Source organism: Grammomys surdaster, unplaced genomic scaffold (genome assembly GCF_004785775.1).
Source record: "Grammomys surdaster isolate TR1022 unplaced genomic scaffold, NIH_TR_1.0 191, whole genome shotgun sequence".
Taxonomy (NCBI): Eukaryota; Metazoa; Chordata; class Mammalia; order Rodentia; family Muridae; genus Grammomys; species Grammomys surdaster.
The window spans coordinates 2104789-2131202 of NW_021604636.1; the positions used below are offsets into that span (position 1 = coordinate 2104789).

General features: G+C 37.1%; 1 protein-coding gene across 6 annotated transcripts in view; it reads left to right on the forward strand.

Moving 5' to 3' along the window:
* The window catches only part of Scn3a (sodium voltage-gated channel alpha subunit 3), a 105674-nt gene that overhangs the window by 43953 nt on the left and 35307 nt on the right, over window positions 1-26414 (forward strand). For 2 of the 6 annotated variants that reach the window (XM_028769313.1, XM_028769314.1), the window contains 8 exons: window positions 1487-1628; window positions 2528-2734; window positions 8703-8990; window positions 14501-14701; window positions 15897-16029; window positions 16869-17107; window positions 24055-24228; window positions 25310-25666. In XM_028769313.1, coding sequence (XP_028625146.1) covers window positions 1487-1628; window positions 2528-2734; window positions 8703-8990; window positions 14501-14701; window positions 15897-16029; window positions 16869-17107; window positions 24055-24228; window positions 25310-25666 — 1741 coding nt within the window. Of the gene's footprint in view, window positions 1-1486; window positions 1629-2527; window positions 2742-8702; window positions 8991-14500; window positions 14849-15896; window positions 16030-16868; window positions 17108-24054; window positions 24229-25309; window positions 25667-26414 lie in introns of all 6 variants that reach the window. The other 4 variants (XM_028769309.1, XM_028769308.1, XM_028769312.1 and 1 more) reach the window with 2 other exon arrangements.

Here is a 26414-nt window from a genome sequence, read left to right on the forward strand (position 1 = left end):
TGTGACAAAAAGAATTTAAAGACAGCACTATTATCTGAAACAATCTCACAGGTGAAGTAAAGCGAACAGTGAGGTAAAATTTCCTAAATTTACTTTAGGAGGTGAGCAGAGCCTGTGACACTAGCAGAAAGGAGCAGTTACCTGGCAATGAAGCATTGCCCACAGTATGGCCAATCCTGATGCCCCTGCATGCATACACTAGTGTTGAACAGCCGAGGAAATGGAGAGAGATGGTGGAAGCCAGACTGCTCACTGTGAGAGTGAAAGTTACAAAGAAGCAACGAGAAAGGTCTAGAATGATCCTTGTACTGATGTGTTAGGGTTGCAGGTAAAAGAGGCTCTTCAAGTGCAGATCAATATAAACGTAAATGGATATACATAGAGATATTTATGTGTTTATGTGTATGCACATTTCAAGTCAGAATGCACACCCGTACCTTCTTGTTCCATCAGTCAAGGGAGGGGCCAAGAAGTATTAAGGTCTTACTAGCAATAAATGCCAGCTGCCAAGACTTTGGTTTCTGATACTATTCTCCATAAGAAGAATGGGCTAGCAGAGGAGTGTCTGAATCTAGCACTGCCCCAGGAAATAGAGAAAGAGAATAGTTTGAAATACACAAGAAGGTTAAAATGTGCTCGTGGGTAAAAAGAAAAACAAGGTATAAAATCATGAAGGTTGTCTGTTACAAGTGTCAATTCCAACAGTTCCCAGAGGTCAAAGATGGTAATTTTTAGCAAGAAATAAAATATCATTTAAAGTATAAAATAAATACCCATGAAAACTTAGCGATTGCATACAGTAAAGTCCCAGGTAGACTTTGGACATACCCTGCCTTTAAAGAGATCGATACTTCTTAGCTGTTAAATATTCATGGTACATTCTTGCTCTATTCCAAAGAGTAGAGTCTAGAAAGGGAGGAAAATGTAAGCTCAAAAAGTGGAGAAACCTATCTGGGACAGAAGGGCGCTAAGGAAAAACTGAGGATGTGAGCAAAGACCATACTTAATGATGATATATTGACATTAAAACCTGAGCATCGTGATACAGGAAATATCATCTTCATCATTTCCCATAAGATCACATGATCTGAAATGCGAGGTTATTTTAGACAACTGCACAGAACTGGATAACAGGTGATCTCACTGACTTATTTCTCACCTGTTGATGGTTTCTCCTTTTTAATTTAAAATGATTGGTTCTTAGCACTTTGTAAAGAGTGAATAACAAGGACATCAGAGCAGGAATATCTGGCTGCTTCCCTCTTGCTTTTCTAAATGGCCATAAATTTGAGTGTCTTGTTCTTCCATTTTTGGCTGGTGTCTCTAAGAGATTTCACCTGTGAGCAATCAGCTAAAGTGTTCTGGAAATGAAAGCCTCGTCACAGACGATGACTCTGGCTTTTGACAATTCCCATAAGTAAAGGGTGATTGGCAGAGATAGCTGTACTTTCTCGACTGTCACCACCATTGCTTCTTTCTTTCCCAGACAATGTCCAGAAGGGTACATCTGTGTGAAGGTTGGACGAAACCCCAACTATGGCTACACAAGCTTTGACACATTTAGCTGGGCCTTCTTATCCCTGTTTCGACTCATGACCCAAGACTACTGGGAGAATCTTTACCAGTTGGTATGGACAAAATTTATTCAAGTGGGATTTGTGTTGATGAACTCATACAAAGTGCTAAATACTACTTTATAACACTCAGGGACATTAAGGAGGTCACAACATTAGACAGACTGTCCCTAGAGTGTTCTATACTCTCCTCTCCTCTCCTCTTCTCCCCCTCCCTTCCCTCTCTTTCTCTCGTTTCCCCTCTCTTCCCCCATTGCCTCTTCCTTGCCCCCATAGCACTCATACACACACTCACATATACACACAATGTAGTGAGTTTCATAGATAAAAGACCCTCTGTCTATGGCCTTCCTTCTGGAAGTACAGATATTTAAAAATAGATATAGAAGAAACATACAGGGAATGTATTACATAAAGTACATATATTCATATAAACATACAAACATACTCACATTATGCAAATGCATGTATGGAGAATTTCTTACATAAATGACATTTAACTAAATCTATAAACTGGCATTTACAGTGTTGTCCTGCTTTTGGAACCCTAATAATGATACTTTAATGTAGATTAAGTCCCATTTCGAAACGTATTTATGCCAAATGATATGGCAGTCATACTGCTGATAAACTGATTGCAATGTTTGTGTGTGCATATTTGCTCATTTTTAACACCAAAGACTATTTGGTCAAAATAGTTGGATTTTAAAAACCATCAAGCTCCTGGTTTCTAGCTATTGCAGTTCCGATTTTTTTTTTTTTTGGATATTATATTTACATTTCAGATGTTATCCCCTTACCCCATTCCCCCCGACGAAGGAACCCTCTATCCCATCCCCCCTCCTCCTGCTTCTATGAGGATGTGCCCCGACCTACCCACCCCCAGCAGTTTTGATTTTTATTGGGGGATATTATAGTAAAATATTAATGAAATTATCGGTTTTCTACAACAGACATTGCGTGCAGCTGGGAAAACCTACATGATATTTTTCGTCCTGGTAATTTTCCTGGGCTCATTTTATTTGGTGAACTTGATCCTGGCTGTGGTGGCCATGGCCTATGAAGAACAGAACCAGGCCACGTTGGAGGAGGCAGAGCAGAAGGAGGCGGAGTTTCAGCAGATGCTGGAGCAACTTAAGAAGCAGCAGGAAGAAGCTCAGGTATGGGGTAACAGTTGGTTCCTTACTGCTCTTTTAGTTTCTTACTAGAGATCTCTGCCTGTGGTAACTGAGCTGGAGCTACCATTTTGTCTTGTGCATAGCTATTGACATTAGAAGACTCCAAGCCACTCAAACTTAAAATTGTTCATAAAATTGGAGTCACATAAAAATTTTAGACATCATAAAGTAATTAGCTACCAGGCTGGAATACAACAGGGATGAAGCTTATTATAAAATATTCTTATGGAAACTGAGAGTAGATTTTAAGAAACATAATTAAGATTTCCAATTACTAATGTACTATCTCAATAGCAACCTTTGATTCTGTGTTCTGTAGTTAATTCATCTCTAAATTTTTCTAGAAACCTCTGTGAATGGCTGCGTTTTAAAGGCTCCTTTGGAGTTTCTATATTCTGTTATTCAAACTAAGGTACCAGAAAGGCATCTAAAATTAGGTAGTAATGTTTTTTTCAATACTAAAGTTTATCTAGGCTACAGATATAGTGACTGAGACATTCATACTTTGAAGGGGTGGGAACACAGGATTGGATTAAAAGATGTGTGTGGGCACTCTAGTTACTGCAAGATGAAGGCTGTGGGCAGACATACAGGAGACTGACCAATGTCTGTTATTGAGGCCATTCCTTGCTCCACGCCTCCCATCACTGATAAGGTTGGGCAAATCTAGTCTTTTCATGAGTCTTAATTACAAGTATTTCTTTACAGTTATAACTTGTACTTTTCTAACAACTAACAAAGCAGAACAACTTTCTGTGTTTTTCTTTTCTAAAGTTTGTGCTGAAACCTTCAGACATTTCATCTTCTTTCTTTTACTTCTATTTGGCTTTGTATTCATTTTTAAGATTGTTTATCTTCTTATGGAGTCTGACATGGTCATTCTGCACTATAGGCACAAGTCTTTGACATACGTATGCTTTGCTGGAGCTGGTTTTCCATTTATCTGATAATAGGTTTAAAGCAAGTGGTCTTATTTTCATTAAGCAGAGTTTATTACATTTCTTTGATTTTTTTTAGATTTAATGCTTTTGGTATGACATCTAAATTATTTTTAAATAAGTGCCTCAAATTTGTCCTTATATGGTCTCCCAAAGTTGTACAACTTTCTGCATTACCTTGTGCTCAATTCACAGTCTAAGTGAATGCATGTGCAAAATATATATTCTGTTGTCTATATTCTGTTTTGTATACATAGGAAGGTAATTATTTCAAAGCCATTTGGGGATTACAATATCATTTCTCTGCTAAATTGACATCGTATTTTTGTCAAAAGCTAGTGCCTCTGTGGGAATCTGGTTGTATACTCTAATCTGGCTAGCTGGTGTATTCATTATAGTGTCTCTTGCATCAGCACTGTATTCTCTGAACTGTTGTATTTATAATGAGTTTTATAGATGTCTGTGTTATACTATGTCTTTGGTTTTCTTTTCAAAGATATTTTGATTCTTTGTAGTTCCAAATGAGTTTCAAAACAAGCTTCTCTACTTCAGATTAGATAGTTTCTATCTCAATATCTTCATGTTGACCATCCTTTTCTATTGTTGCCTAATTTGCTGTTAGTTTTATCTAGTCTCCTTTTCTTCCATTTACTTACACTACTTTTCAGACATTGTGACTGCCCCTGAGTAGTATAATCTTAAACATGTATGGGGCAGTTGTAGCATCGCTTTAATGTTTTTGTCTCTTGTCTGTTTCCATTTCTGGTAGGCTTTGCTTAATTTTTGTGTTTATCATGTGTTTCAGTTTTTTCCTTTTTAAAGTTCTGAAAGTCCTAGACTGAATTCTAGAACGTTCATTTGGGATTTGTTAGATATTTTTGTATTCCTATAAAAATCGTTGGTCTTTGTGATGAAACATTTCCAACATGAATTAGCAATTTGATGTTTCGTATCTTCTAACATTTGAAGATTTGGAAGATAGGACCAGAGTAGTATTTAACATAAAGATGAGTAGTCACCCGCAACTGCATGACAACCCTTCCTAAATACTTCACTCAATATTCTTTAAAATGAAATGCTTATCAATGCAAGTGGTCAGTACACACATAGCTTTTGTGTGAGTGGGGGAATGCCTTATCTCTAATATTCACCTCAGGAAAACACACACACATGCACACACACACACACACAGAGGGGGGGAGGGAGGGAGGGAGGGAGGGAGGGAGAGAGAGAGAGAGAGAGAGAGAGAGAGAGAGAGAGAGAGAGAGAGAGAGAGAGAAGCTGAGTAATCTGAGTACTCAAGTTGGATCTCAGAAAAGCTCCACGATTCTTTCTTCTGTTAGCCCTTTCCTTATGTATCTGTTCCAAGAACCATAGCCACCTTGGTTAGCCTGCATTTTTATCTCCAACTCCCCCACTGAGGAAGTGTACAGAGATACCTTTCCACTGCATTTACATCTACAAGTCCAAGATTTTATAACTTTCAGCACTACTGGAGCTTTGGTGCTTTACCATTTCCCAGTGATTTAGAACATCCTGACTAGAGCTTTTGTGTCTTCAGAACCATCACCTTACCTTCATTTTCGTTTTTTTATTTTAGGAAAGGGAAAAATCTAGCTCCTGCTCTTCTGGCTGGACCAGAAGTAAAAGTCCATGTAAAATGTTTTACCTATCAGCTTTTTATAGCTTATTTGTTTGTTTGTTTGTTTCAGATGAATAGACATAGATTTTTTTCATTACCATTAGAATTACAGTGGATAATTGGAATTTATAGAACCAAAAATTAATTTTTCAACAATTCTGAGTTACTTGTAAATGCTACATAGATAACACATAGTAAAATAGTCTGTTTCCCCTGAAATGCAACTACTTTCTGGTAAAATTTGACATAAATTTAAAATGTTCAGTCTTTTAAACTTGAGAAATGAAACTCTAAGCTAGGTTTAGACTACTATAAATAATAAGAGTTTAAAGGAGTTGGTTGTCTACCTCATATTTAAATCACCTAAAATGTGCCATTCTCTACTAAATTGTCAATTATTGAATCATCAACAAATCAACATTATTGGATATAATGTTAACTTTCCATCACTTAAAACATAGCTTAGGGGAGGGGGGGCATTTGAAATCAGAGTACCAAGTTCATTTTAGTTTTTTATTGATAACATAGTTAATAATGATTGGTGAATGATGGGGAGGGGAATGGAAAGTTACCTGGTGCACCATGAGGTTGTGTTTACTTCAACGAAGCTCAGATCTTTCCATTACTTAGGACCTTTTAGAGCATGCCTTCTAGCCAATGACCTCATGAAACACAGCACTGCTTTCATTTGTATTTAATGTTTGTCAAGGGTCCTGTAGGCTTAATCATTTTGTAGAAGTGAAATTTAGCCTATTCCAGGCTCATTAGGTCTACTGGGATTAGAGAAAGCTGTAGAATTCAATTTGAAATCATATTTAGTAGATCTACTAAGAAATGGTAGACCTGAAGCATGTATAGTTAATGCCTTATTACTTTGAACGGGGTTTTAACTTGATTCCATGTTTAAAATGAAGGATTAGTCATGTGACTGTGTTGTTAAGGACTTCAGATACAGTATATGTTATACGGTTTGAGTCATAAAGAATTGACCTAAGAAAACAGTCAGCACTAACTTGTTATTGGTTATAAGTGGAATTTAGGATGTTAGTTGTGAACGATTGACTATTAACTGGGGCAACCAGGAAGTTGGCAGTATCACAAGGTAGGGCACAAACAGGTGCATGGATAAGAGCAACGACAGGAAACATCTGCCTTTGAGGGAGTCGGCCAAGCTCTGAGAGCCCAACCAGTGACAGATTTGAGCTGATGAGTGACATGGAAAATGTGTTGTGTTGGAAGTTGCTTTTGTTGCCTTAAAAAAAAATCTGTTTTGGTTTTGAATTGTTTGAACTGTTACCGAGAATAGGCAGGGAAATTGTGTCATATGCAAAACAAACTCCAGAAGTGATTTTAGTGAATGGTAATTTCAGGACCGCGGCCTGAGGGTGTAAGCACTATTTCCTATGTTTCTGGGGACAAACAACTCGATAAATGATCATCTCTAGCAGTTCTGTGTCTGTGTCTCTCTAGAAAGAAGGAAGCAAAACTAGGACTTTATTTGGATAGAGCAAAGATATATATGTATTCATTCATTCAACAATACATATTATGTACCTCTTATGCATAACACATTCTATGCTGTGACTTGCTGCCAGAAAGTACTTTATGGACTTGCTTTATTGAACAGAAATGGTTATATCATGCAGTGTCTTCACTCTTCCTCATCTGTCTGCACAATTTAACAAATGATAGACAACCAAGAATCCAAAGAAATATCTACTGTCTTACTATCATAGCATGTTATGAACAGACAAATGCTGCGAAAGCGTTTCAGTTACTATATGTAGGCCTTGTTTCATATCAATGCTTAAATCTGGGACCCTTCATGGGTCCAGTGCTTGATATAAACACATATCCAAATTAAAGACATGACTCAGTATCCATCATCTCACTGAGATCCTACAGATCCCAGAGAAGCTGCAACATGGTGTTTTATAGTTTTAGTGAACATAGTAGAAAAACAAAATTACTAAAGAAGGCTTGCTTTTTCTCAGGAAGGGACAAAGCACCCAGCGATGACAAAATTTGTTAAATAGGTTTTACTTGTATCCCTTTCTAAAACATAGTGCCTCTACACACACCGGTCTCACACAGCCATCCATGAGACCTTGAAAACCAAGGCTAAGCTGTCCCCCATGTACACCATTGTCAGACAGTTGATAGTAAGATGCCTTTTAAATCTTTGCTCACAGAACATTTGCTGAGGGCTTTCTAGGTAGGTGTCATACCAGCCACTGTAAAGGAGTGAAATGCTCATGTGACTTCCAAGAGAAAGAAAGAAAAAGAATGATAGATATGTTAAAATCATTTATACTTGATAATGATACATGTAAAAAGTGTGACCAATATTTTCTTAATTTAACTTTTCCACTCTGAGCTTATGTTTAAAAAACAGGAACATACTTAATGGGCACTTGGCTTAATACGTGTTATGTTGTTTCATATCCTTGCTAAGGCATGGTTAAATCATTTCCAGCCTAAAATTATTATTCTTACAGTAAAAATGCAAAACATTTGCCTTTTTTTTTGCCACAGTCCTGGCTTTGTTTCATTGACAAATCCAGAAATTCAAAATTTATAAGAATTCATGACGCGGAGATACACAGAAAAAAAAATATGAGATGTTCTCATACTCTTAAAAAAGTTAGTGAATTGTCTATTGATAATGCTCATCTTTCATAACATGAAATTTGTAAGCATTTAAAATTTTACAACCAAAAGTGATATGCCACACTGTCTGGAATTAAAACATAGGACTAGGTGTAACCCCAGCTAAAGATGAAAAGGACCTGGTCAATCCGCGATGGCCCTCCCATGTAAGGTCAAAGAGCCACAGACTGAAAGTTTGGGTTGGGTTGGGTTTGGGATGGGGCCCATGTAGCCCAGGCTGGCTTCAAATTCTCTGTCTTCCTTTCTCTGACTCCCAAATGCCAGGGTTACAAATGTATGCCACCACACCCTGAGCTTTAAATGTCACAAAATTCAAAGAAAAGCAAACAAATGAAGTAGGACTACGAGCTTATTCACAACCACACAGAAGAGGCACAGTCCTGGGAAGAAGAGAAACAGCGGTCAAAGAGGATCTACCTCTGAGGAAACGGGCTTTTAATGTATTTCTTTCAGGTCAGCAAGTGTCTCCTGAACTAACCTCTAAAGAATTTAGCATTAAAGGCCGGTCCAAAGCAGATGCTACACTGGGCTGTTCTTGCTTTAATGTACATTGTGTTATGCTCTTTAAAAAGGTAAAGGTTATTGTCAAGTAAACTAGAAGGCAAGATTCTCCCTTCTATTGATCAAAGGTGGCAGCACACTGGCCTGCATTCCTACTGCCAGGGGCTTACTCTAAGCGTCTTGTCTTGATTCTCAACAGGCAGTGGCTGCAGCCTCGGCGGCATCCCGAGACTTCAGTGGGATAGGAGGGTTAGGAGAACTTCTGGAGAGTTCTTCAGAAGCTTCCAAGTTGAGCTCCAAGAGTGCCAAGGAGTGGAGGAACCGGAGGAAGAAGAGGAGACAGAGGGAGCACTTGGAGGGAAACCACAGAGCCGAAGACAGGTTTCCCAAGTCGGAATCTGAAGACAGTGTCAAGCGAAGAAGCTTCCTGTTCTCCCTGGATGGGAACCCGCTGACCGGCGACAAGAAGCTGTGCTCTCCTCATCAGGTATTGAGGTCTGGTGCTCTGTAAATCACTGCATTGGGTTTTGATAGATCTCTATAATGTGTCCTTTGAGTGACAGGGTGGTGGCATCATCAAGTTATTTTAAAATCTATCATTAATGTCTTAGAAGGGGATTTTGAAAAATCGACACAGGCAAAACTTTAAGATAATTGTCATTAAACGTTTTACAATTTTGAGAGCATATCATTTAATTTTTTTTTTAAAAAGTATAACCTGTTTCTCAAATTATTTCACTAGGATTATATAGGAAGCCACTATTCAAATAGTTTTCCCTTTTTAAGTACTCTGATAAATTTGGCTTCTTTATGAACCTTCTGCTTTGACTATAGGAAATAATATTATAACATATATATGAGTTCTGGAAAGGAATGTCTCTTGAGTTGACTGGTTTTTTTTTTTTTTTTTGCATGAAAACTCAATTTAGGAGTCTCCATTGTCATGACATGTTACATAGGAAAGAAGAATTACAATCTAACTGCTCTTGAAGAGGGAACATTAAACTTAGTCAGTCAGTAGTGGGAATTAAGGTCAACCATCCAATTCACAGTACCAATGTTAGCATATATTTAGGCCAGAAACAACAAAGTAGTTTTGACTTTTTAACTTAAATAAGGGTTACAAAATTCAAATAGCAAATAGTAGTATTGAAATCCAAGATAAATGCCATTGTACTTTGAGGTCTACTTTATCTTCTAGTACAGTGTGTGTCATAAATTATAAACTCTTCAATTACATTAATTTACTCAAAAACTATACACAATTTGAGTGCCTGAGGATGATAGTAAACAACCAATTTGAAGCAAAAACAACAAATAAAAAGATGTAAGTCAACCACAGAGTATAACATTCTCCTAATAAGGAACAATACTTCTAGGAAATTAATAGTGACTGTCATAAACTTTGACAAAAAGACAGTGGCAATCACAAATTTTATCTAAGTAGAGTACTTGGTTATTTTCTTGTTTTGATTTTGTTCACTTTTAGACAGGGTCTCACTATGCAGCCCAGACTATCCTTGAACTTTAGCCTTGAATTCTCTGTTTTAAAAAGCTGTGTAAGCATTATGTAGGAATCCTTTGTAATTAAGGAAAAGCTAAAGCTGATGACTTCTAATGAACGAGACCAAAAAAGTGTTCAATGGTTTCAATCATTTATGAAGGCACACGCATATTATTGATGCTTGCATGACAATTGTATGTCACTTGAAAGTGGGATTATTTCCCTTCTTGTCTAAAAATGTGCACATTGCTTTCTTCAAGCAGCAAATATTTATTAAGCACTGTCTTGGTTTCTTTTCCAGTAGCTGTGATAACAAAAGTACCGTGTGAGGATGGGCTTATTCTGGCTTAGGAAACCAGGTGATAGTCTGTCATGGCAGGGAAGTCAAACAGGAGCTGGGGATAGCTGGTTCTATGTCATCCATAGTCAAGAAACAGAGCCACGATTCTTTCATTTGCCACCCTCTCTCTTTTCCTTCGGTTTAGGACTCAGCCCATGGGTGGTGCCACTCACACTTAGGGTTGGTTTTCTCCCCTCGGTTAACTCAATTAAGACAATCCTCCACACAAATATTCAGAGGCCCATTCTTGAGGCAATTAAAGATTATATTAATTTGAGAATTAACACTAATCATCACAATTGCCATTTATGCAACAGGAAGCTCTCTAGATGTTGAAAATTCCTTAATGAAAAATGAGATTCCATTCACTGATATAATGGAACTTTATTCTAAAAGTTGATGCAGTAATCATGCCAGACATGCTATATGCTATCTTGGATGGTGATCAATACTGTGGGAACAGGAGCCGTATAATTGATGGTAAAATTTTAAGTTGGATGGTTTGAAATGACATTCAAAGATTTTGGAAAGTCAAGGGAAGAAGATATATCATGGGACTCCCTTCCGAGTCCAGTGTAAGGGATGTTGTAAAATCCTCAAGTGAGAATATGCCCACAACCCTCACAGAGCAATGAGGCTTGGATAGTTGGTGCTGGGGGAGTCACAGGAGAGGATAGAGCAGAAGGAAGGTAACTGGTCGTTAATATTTGAACACTAAAATCAAAAGTAGTATGTCCATATGAACAATCCCTTGTGTGTTTGTAGATAGATGGATGAAAGATGACAAATGATGCTGGGTTAGTTGGGTAAATAGCTAGGTAGATAGACCTTCAAACGTAAAGGGAATACCGATGAGCACTGACTCTCCAAATCTAGCTGTAAAAGAAAGCATTAATACAGTACTGCCAAGCAGGACCATGCCAGACACTCTTTACAGTGTTTGTTTTGTAAGTATCAAAAGGCTTTCCGTTCTATGAAAGAGAGTCTGAGAAGGCAACAGGAACATCAAACACTGATTGACTGGGCATACTCTTCAAAACAATATAAATCTCCTGAAGAAAAGTCCTGAGAATGTCAAAGCTCAGATACCATAAGTTATGGGCACCCTGTCTTCCTCTACTGATAGGAATTTGCATGTTATTTTACATTTGTTGAATTATTTACATTTATAGGCATGACACATAGTCATTGTACATCATGAAATTAGTTAAAGATGGAGAATGGGGATTCTTCTTCCTCAGGACTTTTATCCCTGCTGTGTGGACACACTGGGACCATGTACTTTAAACCAGGGGCTTATAGCTATGACTAAATATAGTTGCTGATGTATTTAAGTTGAGATGTGGCACAAATGAGTGTTTCCAACAAATATACATCCTACAAAATCTACTCAAACACCTGTTAATTCCCTGCATCTTCTTCATTGTTCTCAACCCACGTTGGGTTTAGACCTTACATATTGTGTTATGTCACAGAGAATCAGTGCTTACATTTATCTTTTTTTATTGAAATTTGAGAAAAAGTCCACGCACTTATCTTTGTAGTACAGAGGAAAACAAAATGAAGCCAACACCTGTAATTTATGTTCTAAGAGGCATGAGGCAAGGCGAAATGGTCCTTTAGTTCAGCATAAAAGCTTTCTCTAGAAAAAAAGCTTGCCACAGCTGCGGGTATTCCCCTAACTCTGCTGCATCTTACAAGTGTGTTATTTTTGGTTTATTTTCTCTGAAGACTATTTTTGTTATCTTCTTTTTCTGGTTCTGTTGCCTTGAAAGCTGTGCCCACACCCATTATTATACTTTCCAAAGAGTGAAAAGAAGTTCAAATAAACTTAAAGATCTAGACCGCCTCTGAAAAATACCCAGACATAAAAGCATGCCAGTTTAAGGCATGTTCAGATATGTTATAGATGTAAAACTATAGCACATACCCCCAAGGCTTGTAATATAAGCAGATTCTCACTTCCAGAGACAGTTTTAGAACACAGGTAGATTAAGATTATTATACTTATCCTTTCTAGAAATTAATGTAAGTTGTACCAGAGAGAAATGTAAGTTTATACTTCTCTGGGTATAGAGATCCATCTGTGTTTGGAATCGGCTGGAAGGTGGGTTGAAAATCTAAGTTATGTAATCATATCTATTATGTCTTCACCATGAGGGGTGTGTGTGTGTGTGTGTGTGTGTGTGTGTGTGTGTGTGTGTGTGTGTGTATGTGTAACAAAACATTGGAGACCGGGTGGTTTATACAGATCTGTATTTTGACATCTAATCTGGAGGCTGGAACATGGTGATAGCTTCATCCTGGTTTCTGAGAAAGCCTTATGAGTGGAAGGGCAAATGACCTCATTGAGAAGAGAAAAGAGGGGAACAAACTCTGTGATACATAACTCAGAAAACCATTACTCTATTCATGAGGGCTCTATCTCTAAAAACTGTCACATCGTGGAATTATATTTCTAACAAATGAACTCTTGGTGTACACACACACACACACACACACACACACACACACAGAGAAACAAATGCACATGCATGCACCACATAGCCACGTCCGAAACATGACAGCAGGCACATGCTTGCTTATGATACTAGTCCTTGGGAAGCAGAAGCTGGAAAATTAAGAACTTTAGGTTAGTCGATGTTGCATTGCAAGATTCTGTCTCAAAACCAAATCAAATCAAATTAAAACAGAAGAGACTAATATATACTAATATATTAACATATGTATATATGCTAATTCATTAATCAAGCACTGGCAGCAACTGGTTTGCGCTTCTGTTTTCTCCTCCAGTATAAAACCAAATATAATCTTAGTGGAAAAAAACAGAGGAAATCGAGATTCAATTTGTTTTTGTTTTCTCTTTTTTATTTCTCTGCCTAATTAGCCTAGACAGATTGTCTTGGGTCTCATTTTTAACTCTTTGTTTATGACTTTTGTGTGTGTGTGTAGTAATAGTGGTTATGAAGAGAGGTGGGGCAGGGAATAAGAGAACAAGAAAAGAAGCAAAAAGAAATATCATTATTAGTGATGAGGCGAGCAAAAAATCTTCCATTCCTTGACCAGGAGTATTTTTAGAAACTGTCACCAAAGAACAATTAATCGTGAGTTATTCAATGCAGTCTAAAATCTGTTCAAAGAGTCAAAGAAGGATATTAGCTACATCCTATTTTCTGGTATTAGGGAACAGCTTACTGCTTTATTTGTAAATGTGTATGATAAACGTTTTTGTGGGCTGGGCTACAGCCCAGTGGGATATGCTTGCCTAGCCAATGCTGAGTGAGGCAGGGTTACATTATCCAGCTCAGCAAGGGAAAAAAAATCAAGAAAGCCCAAGGTGTCTTTATTTTGAATTACCTAGCTCCCATTAGTGGAATTAACATGAAGTCACAAGAACCTCCTTCTTTGTTCCAGTCAGTTCTGTTATATGCGTTGGTTCTTTTAGGTAGTGTTAAATTTTTGGTAGGTAGAGTACAACAGAGAGCATTAAAAATCCTTTTACATTTGCTGTGACACATGGACCCTCAGATCAAGTGACTCCCTGGCCACCCTGTTGGAAATAGTTATAAAATCTGGAAGTTCCGTAACATGCTTCCTATTTGGGTAGAGACAAACATGTCTGGAAACCTTACTGGAAGAAGCCAGAGGAGAACACGGATACAATGATATCGTTTTTAGTACTGGAGTTATCAAGGTGATGATTTAAGAACTTTTAGAATTTGATATAAATATTTAAAGTCTGAACTAACAGTCTCAAGTCATTTTTTTTCCCAAGTTGCATGCCCTTCAGATCACAGAACTGAGCAGTGACCTTCTACTTTTGTACCCTCCCATCCCTACTGTAATAACACTCTCCATCTCAAAGTGCGTGAGTGAAGCTTAGACGACGTGCTTGTGAATTTAGTCAGTTGTGAATCGGGAGTCTTAGAGTGGTATGCTTTATGATGAAATGTATTCTGACGTTTGCACTGTGGTCTTCAATATAAAAAAAGGAAACCTATATGTCCCTATGAATTCCATTTACCTGCACTTAAAGAAAAAGCTGACAGCAACCCAAAAGCAAACGGTTTCTGCAATCGTAAGATTTTTATTAAACAATCATGTCCCACCCTGCCCCTGTCCCCGATCTCTTCCTCCCTTGCTTTCTCCTCAGTCTCTCTTGAGTATCCGTGGCTCCCTGTTTTCCCCAAGACGCAATAGCAAAACGAGCATTTTCAGCTTCAGAGGTCGGGCGAAGGACGTGGGGTCTGAGAATGACTTTGCCGATGATGAGCACAGCACCTTTGAAGATAGCGAGAGCAGGAGAGACTCACTGTTTGTGCCGCACAGACCTGGAGAGCGACGCAACAGTAACGTTAGTCAGGCCAGTATGTCATCCAGGATGGTGCCAGGGCTTCCAGCAAATGGGAAGATGCACAGCACTGTGGATTGCAATGGTGTGGTTTCCTTGGTGGGTGGACCATCAGCTCTTACGTCACCTACTGGACAGCTTCTGCCAGAGGTGATAATACATAAACCAGCTACTACTGACACTTCAATTGAAATTTAAAAATCCAGGCCTGGGCAGTTGAGCCTGTTCTGTGATACTAATCCCTCCAAATGAAAGTGCTTAAATGTAACATGATTAAGTGAACGAAAAACACAAAACAAAACAAAAAACAAGCAAAAACAAAATCCCAAAACCAAACCAAACCAAAACCCAAACTTGACTTGTATGGAAATATTAGCTTTTTAAGGTTAAAAGTACTCAAAATTTAGAATCTGAGATAAAGCACAAATCTACAACTTCAGTAGATTTATTACAAATACAAAATAATGAGCACTTTCAAAATCAAATCTTTATTATTAATGTTTCCCTTAAATGATATAATCATCCATCAGGTCATATTCTGAAATGTTTGTATTAAAATTAAATATTGTAATGACTAATGTATTGACAATGGACAGTTTTAGACATCTGTCAATATATAGTGCTATTTGAAAAAATAGTTCAAAATAAAATGTGTTGATGAAATGGCATACGGAAATAAAGAAATCTCAGGAAAGCACACACATTTCATTGTCCATCTGTGTATGTGCATGGAAAAAATGGCCCATATATGTCAGTTTGTCCATATAGCCTCAAAGAAAATAATCCAGCCTTGAGACTATATAATAATATTTAATTTTGTGGAAAGATTGACTATTACTCACTGCTATAAGTTGAAGAACAATCTGTATTTGAATGAAAAACTAATTACAGCATGCTTATAAAAAATTTTCCCCCAAACGTTGCCATGTTGTTTAAAATGCTTGTGTAAAATAGTTGCTTTATAAAGTTGCATCCAGCCAGTGAATTCTCGTCAAAGGACCTGTGTTCTTTAAAAAACGTATTTATAGAATATGATAATCTATTCAATATCTTCATGTCTTATTATTACTTGAGATTGTTACCTGAAAACAAACAAACAAACAAACTTGCACGAAGCATGATTTTCCAGAGAGATTGCTATATATTCTTGTGTCATAGATGGAGAAGGGTGGTTTGAGCCATCAGTATTTGGTTGCAGGGTACCACCACTGAAACGGAAGTCAGGAAGAGGAGGCTAAGTTCTTACCAGATTTCGATGGAAATGCTGGAGGATTCCTCTGGAAGACAAAGAGCCATGAGCATAGCCAGTATCCTGACCAACACCATGGAGGGTAAGATGCAGGCTGCCAGAGTCTGCTTTAAATTGACCGTCTACTTTGAACACAGGTTCTTCTTGCAGACAGTCTAATTTATTTTCAAGTCTAAAATTGTGGTGTGTGTGTGTGAGTGTGTGGGGGGAGGGAGGGAAGGAGAATACATTTTTTCATATTACTTATAAAGACGAGTATTAACCTAGTTGTCTTTCATTTAAATTTTTACTTTGTCTGTAGGGTGACATGCCTCACCTTTGATATCATACCGTTGAAGATTTTTTCTAGTGTTATATTACCCAACAGAAAAAAACTCTTCCTTCTTTCAGCCTAGGTGTGTAAAGGTCAATGATGTCAGGGTTAGAGAGGGACAGCAATGAGTTGGACAAGGCCAAGCCTGTGTTCCATTCAAATGAGGGTCCCAAAAATGTGCCTTTTCCATCATCTGTATTCACAATTTTAAAAATCCTCTAAGGGACGCTTGATACAAACATTTGGTGATTTTATTCACTTTTTTAAAATTCCCATAAAGTTTCTTTTACAAGTTCTATTTGATAGTGATATATTGCATTTTTTGTTTCATTATTACTTATTTTGAGGTTGAATATTAAATCTAAAGTACTTATATTAAGAGGAAGCGGGTCAGTATCGGCATGTGTTTTAATGAACATTTTATGGATATCCATATGTAATAAGGTAAAATATATAATAAAATTGTTTTCTATACAGTCTATTAATCCCAGTACTGTGAATTTCTGTGCCCATGAATAAGCATGTTTTATCAAACAATATGTTATTTACCAGAAACAGTAATTAATTTTTTCTGTTATTTAATATTTTTCTACTTTATTACCCACCAGAACTTGAAGAATCTAGACAGAAGTGTCCACCATGCTGGTATAGATTTGCCAATGTGTTTTTGATCTGGGACTGCTGTGATGCATGGTTAAAAGTGAAGCATCTTGTGAATTTAATTGTGATGGATCCATTTGTTGATCTTGCGATAACAATTTGCATTGTGTTAAATACACTGTTTATGGCCATGGAGCATTATCCCATGACCGAGCAGTTCAGCAGTGTGCTGGCTGTGGGAAACCTGGTAAGTGTTATGGGGAGGGAGCACTGTAATAAAGAAAAGCCATCTGTGCTGTACTAAACTGAAAAATTAATCTTCTTTCTTCACAAGAAGAAACATCTAAAGAAATATTAGAGTGTCCCTCAGACAGAATAATTTCATCTGTGTTGAGGCTGGTTATGTAGGACAGTACCTTTGTAGGTTAACCATGATGTCTAATAGTTAACAGCTCCTTACACTGTAAAGGATTACATACCGGAAATGAAGGCTCAAAGGAAACATGAGATCCACGAGATTTGAATTTATAGGGTCTTCACACAACCCATATTGAATTGATGGCTGAAGAATCAATTTCTACTTTTAAAAGGCATAATTGTTTAGAAGTGAATAAGTTAATAAGAATCCTCAGTGGTAATCAACCAATAGAAAAATAATAATTGGTAAAATACATTTGTAGGATTTTCAGTATAGGAAGGTAAGTGATCATAAGGACGATTATACTAAGATGTATTCTGAAACAAGTAACCTACTGGTTTTTTCAGACTTTAAAACTGATATCAGTTATTCTGGTCTTTCCCGAATATGCGCAGAATTTGGTGTTGACAACATTGATTCCTTCTGTTATATTTCAAGATGAGTTGTAGTGTTCAAAATCATTTTAGCAGCCTATAGCATATCTATAACACTGTCCTTAGGCCTGTGTCTCACAAAATAACTCAGTATAGAGTTCATTGCCAATTATAAAGTACTGGTAAATATTTTGATATTTAATCTTCAGTAGGCAAATACCTGGATGCTTTATCTTTCTGTGAAGGCTGTTGCATTCCTGCAAGGCTCCAGGCATGGGTCTGACTGGGACAATGGGAGATGAAAGAAGAGTAACAGACACATGGACAAAGATTAGCTGGGATTTGGTGGAGTGGGCTTTTTGATAGAGAAGCTTCAGTCCCTGGAAGCTCAGTGTGTTTATTATATAGAGTTGAACAGAGAGGTGAAGTAGTTTCATATGGTTGAACAAGGAGGTCGGGTTCTGACGTGCAGGTAGACAACGAGGCAAGGTCATTACACACAGCTGAATCAAGGAAGCAGGTTTAGTCAATCTCAGCAGAACCAGTCTTTGTTGAGGAGCAGTCTTCAGATTGTAAACATAGGATAGGCAGAAACTATGGTGGATGTTTTCTGAACACACTGACAATGTCATGGACCGCACATGCATCAGAGGAAGGCTTTGCCCTTCTTTTGAGGCTTTCTCCCAGGACGAGGACTTTGCTCATTTTTTTCCCATGGTTCGGAGGCTAAGGTTCTTGACTTGGTGGTTCATATCAACAATACATATTCACTCAAGCCTTCATATACCCAGGGCTTCCTTTGGTCACCCACAGAAGTCCGTGGAAGAAAATCACCAGAAAACTTAAATATTTTTATCTATTTTATTTGGTTAGCTTCTTTTCTGAAACATTCAGTAGCAGTCAAAATGTGGAAAACTGCACCGTGTGAGAGTTTGACTATTCAAAGATGCTGTTTTCCTATTGAATATCTTTTCTGTTGAGCTACAGGAAACTAGTTGCTCTCTGGTTCACTAAGATACAATATTTATCATCTGTACTCACATCATATTATGTACTGCTATTTCCATGCTTATATCCGAGCCTTTTGTAGAACCCACAAATCATGATTATGAGTACACCTTAGAGGCATTTTGAGCATTAAAGCACATACAATAGAAAACCCTGCCCAGATCAGGATGCTCCAAAGCTCATTGCAAAAAGAAAAAATTTAAGAAGCAGTTTTATATTCCCCCCAGAGGACCTGAATTCATGTGTTTTGCTTCCCTCTGGGTCCTTGTCCTAGCATCATGGCACACCTGTAGTGCACTTTGGAATATAGAAGATGTTTAAGTGTCTATTGTCACACATAATTGACTATGAATACATTTATGTTTTATCCATCATTTTCACTCAGATGAGTTGAACTTGCCTTTGTGTCTTTGTACAGATGGACATTTTTCTCTAAGACCATAAACCACGGACATGCATGATAATTGTGCTGTCTGTAACCTCTGTGCTACATGAGTGTTTAATGTGTTAACCTTCTGCATTTAGACATAAATTTGTCCTTATAATTGAATGTGTCAAATCTAGTACTAATTAATACTTACCACTATAGGAAAGACAAGAAGAGAATCATAATGAGTGTCCTCATTTTCCTCCAATGAATCCTGAATACCTAAGGTCCAGAAATGTTCCCACAAATTATTTGGGATAAATTATTCTTTACTGTAGTTTCTGGAAAGTACTTTTTAACTGGGGCATATAACTCCTTTGTGGAGTCATAAAAGAAGGTGGATGCTGCTTGGCTTGTTAAGGCATGAAGATGATCACATTATTTTTTCTGATCAAAGAGCTCTATCCAGGGCTTTCAATTGCAAGAATCTCCAATTGTGACCAACAAATGTACTCTATGAAACAGTTTTTCTATCAGTTTTGCACTAGAAATTCCCAATCTTTAGGGACATAAAGTCTCCGATGAGGACCGTGCGTTCAAAATAAGGTGATCAGAAGTAGGCATGGGGACACACACTGAAAATCCAAATGATCAAGAGGCTCAGGCAGGAAGGACCACGATTCCTAGACCCGCATGTGCTACATAGTAAGATTCTGATTCAAAAGAAAAAAAAGAGAGATGGAGAGAAGAAAACAGGGAGGGAAGGTGGGTGAAAAGAAGTCCTAAGGTTCTTGATAGTTGGAAAGCATTTCAGAAGTTAAACCTTAAGCCTCAAAAGTTTCTTCAGTGTGAAGGGTGTAAAGGCTAATTCATTGTTTGTAAGGTAGATATCTATTTCCCCAAAATATTAGACTCTTTTTTTCTTCTGCCTAATACAACTTCACTCCTATTATCTCTTCCCTAGAGTTTCAACTTGATGGTTGAGTTCACATATATTATTAAATTAACATCTTCCTTTTACTATCCCAGTAGCACTTGAATGATGAGAATTGAGTTGCCTCATCAGACACAAAAGATGAAGGACCAAGCCTTGTGAAGGCTGGTGATGCAGCTGGGATGCAGAAACTGGTCTTGCGGGGGCAGTGCAAACATTTGCAGCATCTCTCAGCACTAGGGTAGCTCACATGTGGTACAACTCACACGACTTAATCAAAAAGAGATAAATTCCTTTTGAATTCCAGCACAAAGTTTTCAAGCTAGAACCATGTTGTACATATTTCATAGACATTCACTTTTTTTATAACCAGCCTCGGAAGGAGGACTAGGTGTGGCCATTTGAAAACATGGCCGTCCCCGAGTAGTCACACAGGTGGAGTAATTTATCCCTCCAGAAGGATGAAAAGGAATGTTGGGGAGACAGTGGCATAAATATACATACTTATAACTCACCTCATCCTCTCTGTACTGAATGATGAAGGAGAACACCCACCTTTTTCTTCAACTTTGACACCTATTGTGCTGTGATGCTGAATTTTTCCCGATTGTCCTTTTTTTTTTTTTTTTTGATCACATCAATCACTCCTTACATCATTTATGGTGCTTTTTCCTCAATATTTTTACATCCCAGCAACTTTAGGGATGATGCAGCATGAGCTTGACTCCTTTCTGTGTGCCCCGGTGACACAGATCATTGACCAAGGATTGCTTTAAGCACTGTATGGTCATAGCTGAATGCCCATCCTTCTCACCACTTATGAGAAATGCTATCATCCTCACTTCAATTTTGTGTCACATTTAACAGACCCTTCTAGCCACAAAGCTAAAATTGTTAAAGCCACTAGGACTTAACGTTTTCTTTATTCCCCATATCAACTTGATATGAAATCCATTATTTCTTCCTTCGGGGTATTTATCATTTACTCTTAAAAACTTGAAAAATATTTCTGGCATTCATGTCTTGTTTGCTTTATAACCCCCGTCAGCCACATCAGAAAAGCCTTGTCACAACACCACACAAATGCCACACTGAAGTTTGTGTATTTAAATAGTTGTCTGCTCATTGGTTTCTACAGCCACATTTAGAATGTTCTCGCATCTCAATTCAGATTCTTCCAAGTTCCTCTTTCTTGTCTTTCTCTTCTGTCATGTATTCAGCCCACATTAAGCAACTTTACCTTAATCCCTAATGAATTTTCTTATACCAGAAGGTGTGGGTTTTTTCATCTGTTATGAATTTCTCAGTGGCAGACCCTGCATCTGTTTTTGTTTTGTGTCTCTCACTGACTGTGTCTGCATTGTAGTTCCTCAATAAACAAATGACTGGGTATTTCTGCTCCCAAAGAGGCTGCTTTGGGAGTCAGGCTTTTGTAAAAATAACACTCACTTTAGAGTCAACAGCCAGTAGGTTATAACTGTCACTGTAGATGAATAATATTCTCTCTGGAAAGGTACAACACTCTGAGCTTTGTTCTTTTCTTGTTGAAATGGGTGTCATGATGCCCATCTCTGAGGCTGCAGTACAGGTCAAATGAGGTAAGCTGAAAGAATCTAGCAGTGTGCGAGCATCCAGCACGCGCTCACTGAGCTGCTTCCTTCCTCCCACATGCACACCATTAACCTCTTGAACCTTTCATTGAAGTGTCGATGGAAAATATTTCTGCTCTTAGCCCTTATGTTTTTCCCAGGATATTGGGATGTTGGGGAAATTGAATAAATGAGGAATATTTTCAAAATTTTCCAGAATATAGATGGAAATTGATTTTTTATGATCTTTCAATGTTGAAGCTGATGCATATGTATGTATGAGGATGATACAATTTGGATGGTAGGATAATCAGGTGGAAAAGCAGAAGTCAAAAGAGCTTCAAGTCTGAGTCTTAATGAAAGAGTTCACTTGTCCTAAATTATGCATCATAGATGATAAATGGTCAAATTTTGTTGTGAGTTTATTGAAGCTCCCAATGCAAGATCATTTCAATAGGTTAGCCTATGTTTCTCAAATAACTATGTAGTGATTTATATATGAAACCATAAACGTGTAGGCTAAGTTAAGAACAAAAGACTACAAAAGGGTTATGGAATCTTCTGACTTGACTTTGATCAAGGAGTTCACTTTTCTGTAGTTTCTTTCTACAATACATAAACATTACATTCCTTCCCAGATGATTGGATTGGTTCAATTCGAGTATCCGGAAACATAAAATTCTCTGTTGAGTCTCTTTCTGCTACTCCATATTTTCACAGGATGTTGTCTTTTGGGTTGTTTGTTTGTTTTTCTGGCCATTTTAAAATTCAAGCTCCTAGTACAGGGATCCTATAAACCAGTCTATGCATCATATTACGTTAAAGAAGCTTTTCCTTAACAAGTTATCTGACAGTACTAAAACTACAGAAAAATACAACAGCATTACCAGTGCTTTGGGGACCTAAGTTAGAAACATTTAAGCAAAAAAAAAAAAAGAAGAAAAGAAAGGAGAAAGGAAAAAGAAAAGAAGAGAAGAGAAAAAGAAACATTTAAGACAAATGTTTGTAATTTTGAAGTGAGAATGTTCATTCAAACATTGTTAAGGAGAAGTTTCATGGTGGCATTACATTTTGGATGAAAGCTCGACTCTGATGTATGCATTTGCTAGCTGTGGGAGAGAGAGCCATCTCAGCAGAACCAAAGAGTTTAATTTTTATTTTCTGTAGGAAAAAATATTGAAGATCCTTTAGCTAAATAGTTCCTAGTTTGTCTTAAAGCATTTCTATCACCAAGATGCCTATTTTAAATAATATCCGCCTCTGAAGGTTTTACAGAAATCGAATTCACTTGAGTTAGAGACCATTTGAAGTTCACCAGGGAAACTATTTGTATAAATAAAATAAAATAAAATCCCATGGTGAGCTACTGTATCAAATGAAAACATCATTTTTCAAATGTATCCCACATAGCTTACAATATGTATTTTACTTTTATATGAGTGACATAACTAACAGCAGTTTATATATGTTTCTGAAACGAGTATTTCCTTTAAAAATATTTGTACAATTTAAAAATGAGATATTGGCTATATTTCTGCATTTATAAGAGTGCCTCTGGATATTTAAAAAGAAATACGATGTTTTAACATATCAAACGATTCTAGTAAATTTATTTTGACAGAGCTTCTTCAAAGGCTGACTTGCTTTAGTAACTTTGACTTTACCATCATAAAATAGACCCTTTACCTATAAAGAATTAGGATGACTATTTAAAAAGATTTTGGCAGGAATAATTAACACACAACCCATCATGTGCTTCCATTTTCATTGCCTGTGGTTTCAAGTTTGAAATCAATGTTTAATGTGCTCTGTTTTATTTGTTTTGATTGTCAAATACACATTTCCTCTATTCTCACCATAGTATTCTTAATTATGGATGTGTAATACTGAGGGTATCCTCCTGCTTGTTCCAATTAAATTGCAGTTCCTTTCTCTATTAATCCATTAACCTTAATTCTGAGGCAGGCAGCCAGAGACCATTATTACAAAACATTTGCGGCAGACACTCTTATGTTTCAAGAATGTCTGTAAAATACAGAAACAAACTGCAACCCATTAAAGAAAACTACAAAATTTACAAGTAAAATGTATATATATATTTTACCAATTTTAAGTAATTTTTAGACTTCCAATAATATGTGGATTTATTCCCAATAATGCATTTTGCACCATTTTTTATAATATTACAAAAAAGTAAATGTGCTGTTTTGTAGCCACATAACGTATCACAATGATGATAATGCCAGAGCTATTATCCAGACTCAGACTGAAAACGTGCACAGTGAAAGGTTTTAAAGTTTGTTTTCCCTAGAAATCCAGCTGATTTGTTAAATAAGACAAATCTATTCAGCACAATGGCAGCTTGTGAGGACATTTCTAAGTCTATATTGATTTGTTTTGTTTAGAGGTCAGATGTTTGTATTTGCTATGGTTTAGCGCTCTTGGTGATTCCTGCAACATCCGTGCTCAGCGCTGCTCAAGCGTCTCTCTCTGTTTCCCTCCAGGTCTTCACTGGGATCTTCACAGCCGAAATGGTCCTTAAAGTCATTGCCATGGATCCCTATTATTATTTCCAAGAGGGCTGGAATATTTTTGACGGAATTATTGTTAGCCTGAGTTTAATGGAGCTCGGCCTGGCAAACGTGGAGGGGCTGTCTGTGCTTCGGTCCTTCAGACTGGTATCTCCTGCTCTTCGTGTCCCGTCTCTCATTAGCATAGCATTCAGTTTTAAATGTGTGTTTATATAATTATCATAGTCTGTGAAATAGAATTTTAATTACACAAGTCAATATCCCCAGGAAATGTACAACCATGACCTTTCAAGATAAGCATAATCTACTTTCTAGAATAATAAATAATGACTGAAATAGTCTACAATTCAATATGTATGAGACGTTAAAAAAAATATATATGCCCCTTCTAAATTAGTTTTATACTCTGAAACTGTTTTCATTGTATATGTGTGAGGTGAAGAAAGAAAATGGAAAAGAAGAAATTCTTTAATTTTAAGAAATTAAAAAACATTAAGCTCCAGTTAATGTCAGGAATTTAATCAACTCTACTCTTATTAGAGGAACTACTTTAAAGCATGTAGAAGCTGGGAATAGTGGTGTATATCTCTAATACCAGTACTTGGGAGATGAAGTCAGAAGAACTAGTTTAGATTTACCCTCAGATATAACATGAGTTTGAGGCTAGCTTGGACTACATGAGATTGTGTCTCTAAAACAAAACAAAACAAATTCAACACATAAAAAAATGTTTGATATATTTGGTATTTTAAATAATGATATCACAAAATGTTTTGAATTCTAGCAAAAATAATTGCTAAAAGTACCTATATTTTGTTTGGAATTATATATACATTTCAATTATACATAAAAAGTATATGTACATTTCAAATTGAACAAAAGCTTCTAAAAATCGAATTATCTTATTTCACACCTCTTTTAAGAAAAAGAAAATGTATTCCATATTTTCAATGTTCCTTTTCATTTTTAAGAGTAGAATCTGAAGTGACAGTTGATGCATTAACAGTGTCTGTTATAGTAAAGTAGTAATTTTTCATAGGGAAATCTAAAATGAGAATCAGTACGTCTAAAATGAGAATTATAAAGAAAAAATGCGTTTAAATGATATGACTTGATTTATAACTCTAATGTTATCATTACCCTTTTGTTTTGAATCTACATTATGATCTACTCATAAAATAATAATCTGGCTCCCAAGCATACTACATTTCCTTTTATTTCATTACAGCTACGAGTCTTCAAGTTGGCAAAATCCTGGCCCACACTGAATATGCTCATTAAGATCATCGGCAACTCGGTGGGCGCACTGGGCAACCTGACCCTGGTGTTGGCCATCATCGTCTTCATTTTTGCCGTGGTCGGCATGCAGCTCTTTGGAAAGAGCTACAAGGAGTGTGTCTGCAAGATCAACGAGGACTGCAAGCTGCCGCGCTGGCACATGCACGACTTCTTCCACTCCTTCCTGATCGTGTTCCGTGTGCTGTGTGGAGAGTGGATAGAGACCATGTGGGACTGCATGGAGGTCGCGGGTCAGACCATGTGCCTTATTGTGTTCATGTTGGTCATGGTGATTGGGAACCTTGTGGTACGTATGTACCGCAGATCTTTGTGAATAAGAGTTTGGGCCTTAGGAAATACAATGGTTTCAGCAGTAAATATCTCTCCAATTTTACTGCCAGCAGCTGAATGTCAAATCCCCCTACAGGCAATCACTAAAAGACCATCTTATTTAAATTCTCTGAAGTCGGAGCTCCCTGCCTGTGACCATGGGGTAAAAACGTACATGCTATGGAGGATATGAGGATTAGAGGTGCATTTAAAGCATGCTTGGCGGTTGAAAATACTGTTCATGTCAAGAAAAATATATTTCCTCATCTAGACTAACCGTAACCTGATATTATTTTCATATGATAATCTCTTTAAACCCTAAAAATACAACTACCTTTCACATGTTCATAATTCACATTGAGTTACTTAAAGGTGTGGATAAGACACAAATTTTAAAGACAAACTTTGAAGAAATAAAGTATTCTCCTTCAGCCGTGGTTTATAATTACTGTAGGGTATAAAATATGTTCTTAACTGAATTTACTTTATTAAAGTAAATAACAAGGTAGGATGAATAATTACGCACATACAAACATGTATGTATGTACATGCAAGCCTACACAGAAAAGAGTCAAACAAATACAACATACACACACACGCAGAGGAAGAGAGAGAGACAGAGACAGAGATGACAGAGAGACACAGAGAGAACAAATTTTAAATACTTACTTTAAGACATTCCTTAGACTTTAGAAGAGGATGGACAAACTGTCTTTAGTTGCTTA